Source organism: Cephus cinctus, unplaced genomic scaffold, assembly GCF_000341935.2.
Source record: "Cephus cinctus unplaced genomic scaffold, Ccin1 Ccin1_contig_4034209, whole genome shotgun sequence".
NCBI lineage: Eukaryota > Metazoa > Arthropoda > Insecta > Hymenoptera > Cephidae > Cephus > Cephus cinctus.
In genome coordinates, this window is record NW_014332728.1 from 1 (window position 1) to 3,838 (window position 3,838).

General features: G+C 40.2%; 1 protein-coding gene across 1 annotated transcript; it reads right to left on the reverse strand.

Annotated features, from left to right (window-relative positions):
- Positions 1-7: 7 nt before the first annotated feature.
- Positions 8-3,838, reverse strand: LOC107274796 (von Willebrand factor D and EGF domain-containing protein; the record flags this gene model as incomplete). Its single annotated transcript, XM_015754358.2, has 6 exons — positions 3,738-3,838; positions 3,516-3,679; positions 3,311-3,457; positions 1,911-3,234; positions 1,464-1,527; positions 8-1,377 (listed from the first exon to the last, which is right to left on the reverse strand). Coding segments are annotated over exons 4-6 (1,544 nt in total), but the record flags the coding sequence as incomplete, so codon positions are not given.

Below are 3,838 nucleotides of genomic sequence, written 5' to 3' on the forward strand. Positions count from 1 at the left end.
ACAAGGCTTCGTACAAATTGGTGTACAAATTTCACTCGATATTGGATCCTCAACGTACCCATCGTTGCACCTGCACACATTCGGATATATGCACTCTCCATCGGGACATCCGTTATCGCACAACGGTGCACACGTGGTGGATGAAATTTGGTAATATCCAAAGTCGCAAGAACATTCATCCGGTGCAATACATGTTCCATTAACACAAGTCTCATGGCAGATAGGAAAGCAGATACTGTTCGAAAGTTCAAGGCTTACGTAGCCATCATCGCAGGTGCAAATATTTGGAGCCGTGCAGGTACCTCGAATGCAACCATCGGTGCACTGCGGCGCACAAGAAAAGTCATCATCGCTCTTACTATACCCTATGTGACATTGACACTGATCTGGTGCTACGCAATCTGCATTTACGCAGGGTCTGTCGCACACGGGAATACAAGCGTTGGGCTGCGTTGTGCTTTTTTCATAGCCGTTGTTGCACGTGCAGATATTTGGCTCCGTGCAGTGTCCATTACTGCAATTTTCGCAAATGGGCTCGCACATATTTTCAACATCAGTCATCCTGTATCCATCGTCACATGCACAGGTCTCAGGTGCAACACAATGTCCATTGACACAGAAATACGAACAAAATGGATCGCAAATATTCCATTCTGCCTCGTGTAGTCTGAAACCAAGGTTGCACTGGCAGGTATCCGGTTCTGTGCAAATCCCATTTTCGCAAGGTTTTGTACAGACTGGTTCACAAATTCCATTGGATATTGGATTCTCAACGTACCCATCGTTGCACCTGCACACATTCGGCTCTATGCACTCTCCATTGGGACATCCGTTATCGCACAACGGCGCACACGCGGTGGATGAAATTTGGAAATATCCATCGAGGCACGAACACACATTCGGTGAAACACATGTTCCATGAACACAAGTCTCCTGGCAGATAGGATCGCAGTAATTGTTCAGAATTCCACTTTTCTGGTAACCATCATTGCAGTTGCAAATACCAGGAGCTATGCAGGTACCTTGAATACAACCGTCGGTGCACTGCGGCGCACAGGAAAAGTCATCATCACTCTTACTATACCCTGTGTGACATTGACACTGATCTGGAGCTACGCAATCTGCATTAATGCAGGGTCTGTCGCACACGGGAACACAAACGTTGGGCTGCGTTGTGCTTCTTTCATAGCCGTTGTTGCACGTGCAGGTGTTTGGTGACGTGCAGCTTCCGTTTCGACAGACAGGATCGCAAATGGGCTCGCATTGAATTTTGTTCGAATCAAGCTGATATCCTCCATTGCATATTCTCAGGCAGACTGATTCAACATCCTCATAACCATCGCAGCATTTTTCTTTGGTCTTGTAGACTCTTACGTACTGGTAGAATAATGTAATTTTAAAAATTATGCAGTTAGCACGTTAAGAAGTCTATAATGTAAAAAATTCGTACTGTGAGAGCTTACCTCTACTCTGTAGTTTGTTCGCCATTTTACGCGTTTGAAAAGCCATCCTTTTCTGTAACTCTCTCTGTACGAAACATATTGAGTTTCGTAAACTCTGCAAAATTGAAAAATATCGCTTACGGAGTTTTGAACTGGCGAAACTAATGGATTGCAATTATTTAGTATTGTTCGTGATTCTATATAGTGATTGAAATATGAAACGTATAATCGCTTCACGATTTCAATGTGATTTTTTTGACATTTCGCAAGCAGTACAGTCCTCAGCAAATTACACGTGGCATTCCAATAGATAATGTTAATTAGAAAAATAAAATATTATTCACTGCAAAATCTTGCACATACATACCTTGTAACAGAAATTGTATGCGGAGCCACGATTCGCTAAGGATCGCATTTTTTGGGAACTTTCAAAAAACCACATTGAAATCATGGACCGACTGTACATACCCGTATACATCATGACAAATGTTGGATCCATCTGCAGTAGTAAGTGCACTCGTGCCGTTAAAAAATTCACTTAAAATGACAATTGCCAGGAGCGAATATTTAAATAACATTTTTAAGCTTTTGCCTGAGAGACAACTGGACGCTAGACAGATTCCAAATGCTGGTTAAATCTTTGTTAGTGTATTGCATTGTATCTCCGCCCTCAATGATTCCGTCTTATCACTGAGACAGGATGCAGGATCCTCCTAAAGGAAAAAATATGACATCAATGAAAACAGCTATCAATCACTTATCACGAAATTGAATCATCCTTTACATAAAGTCACTTCGAGCGTCCCGAGAATCGCAAGTACGGATTCTGCTGTCAGCATCGCAATAAAATGAGTCCATATGACACCAGTAACAGAAGCGCCCTATTATTTTACATTTGTTTTAATTATAAAATTATTTCATTACATCAGTTTTACGTTTGACTATTTTTTCTGGAATGTTTGATGAAATTTTTTTGAAATTTGGGATCATATAGAAAAATTAAACAATTCGTAGCCAGCTACTATTGCGCCACGTGTCTCGCAAGGGCTCCCTCAGTTTTTCCATTGAAAACTAGTAAGGACAGTTAGCAGGACCTGGTCAGAACATGGCAAATGCTCCAAGACTCTTTTTCTATCTGAAATAATTTCAAGACGTCTAAGACAAGCGAATAAGCACAATGAGTGATAATATATACGTTTCAATTTATTGTATAATCTAAAGCAGATTTATTCACATTATGTTATAGGGAGTGCATACAGCGTGATTTTTTTGCATAAGATTCTGGTACGGGGAACGCAGTGATGGCTACTCTTAATACTAGGATCTTTTATAAAGTCAGCGTTGCTGATGCTGATATTTGGTCCAAAGCAGATTCCGTTGGTACAATCTCCAACGTAACCAAGCTCTTAGTCAGGGCTTTAGGATTTGGTAAGAGCGATTCTTGCAGGTACAGGTGTTAGGTTCAGTTTATACTGCATTTAAGCAAGATATCTTGCAGCCAGCTACGTGAATCTGAGTCTAAGGATCCTTTGAGAGACCAGGATTGCAGTTGCATTGTTCAGTTCCTACGCAGTGTCCATTTGCACAGCCATTACTGCATCTAAACTTGAAGGCACCATAGAATCACGAGCAAGTTCCAGTATTGAATGTTTCCACGTGCAAAATTCAGGGGATCGTCAAATCGTCATAAAGGAATAATAGTTTTAATTGATGGTTTCTTCGTGGGGTTCATAGCCACTGTCTTCTTCCAACAACGTATGCAATAAGTCACGGTTAATGATTACTGACACGTCTGAAAAATAGAAAAAGATTATTAACAGTATTTATAGATGATAGTAGTTTTGTGTATACCAGATAAACCTCCCAACCATTAGTGTTTTTCTTGTATTTCAAAAAAATTACTAAGCCCAATGCTGATCCCAAGATTAATACAAGTATTGCACCACTAGTTCCTATAACTGTGGAATTGCGCAACAAACTAGCAGCATTCAGATCTAAAAATTTGCACCTTGAATCTGTAAACCGTGATATAATTAATTTCAAACTATTACAATAATCAGAATGGGAACGTACCAGGCCTTAAGAAACATGCCACACGTGGAATTGCATGCGTCGTATCATTATAGCACAGAGTTTCATTGTCAATATTTTCCAAACAGCTGTCATCACACGTTGGTCCATTCCATGGAGATTCGAATATTTTATCATTTTGTAGCATTTCATTGACTTCCCTAAAACTATATATTACTAATTAAAAAAATGGCGTACAACAAATTTGTCTACAAAAATTCTTACCCAGCATCTCCTTCAAGAATTAACACACACATGGTAGGTGTATCACACGTCTTGTCGCTCCATCCATAATAACATTGACAATATCCATCGGATTGACAGTC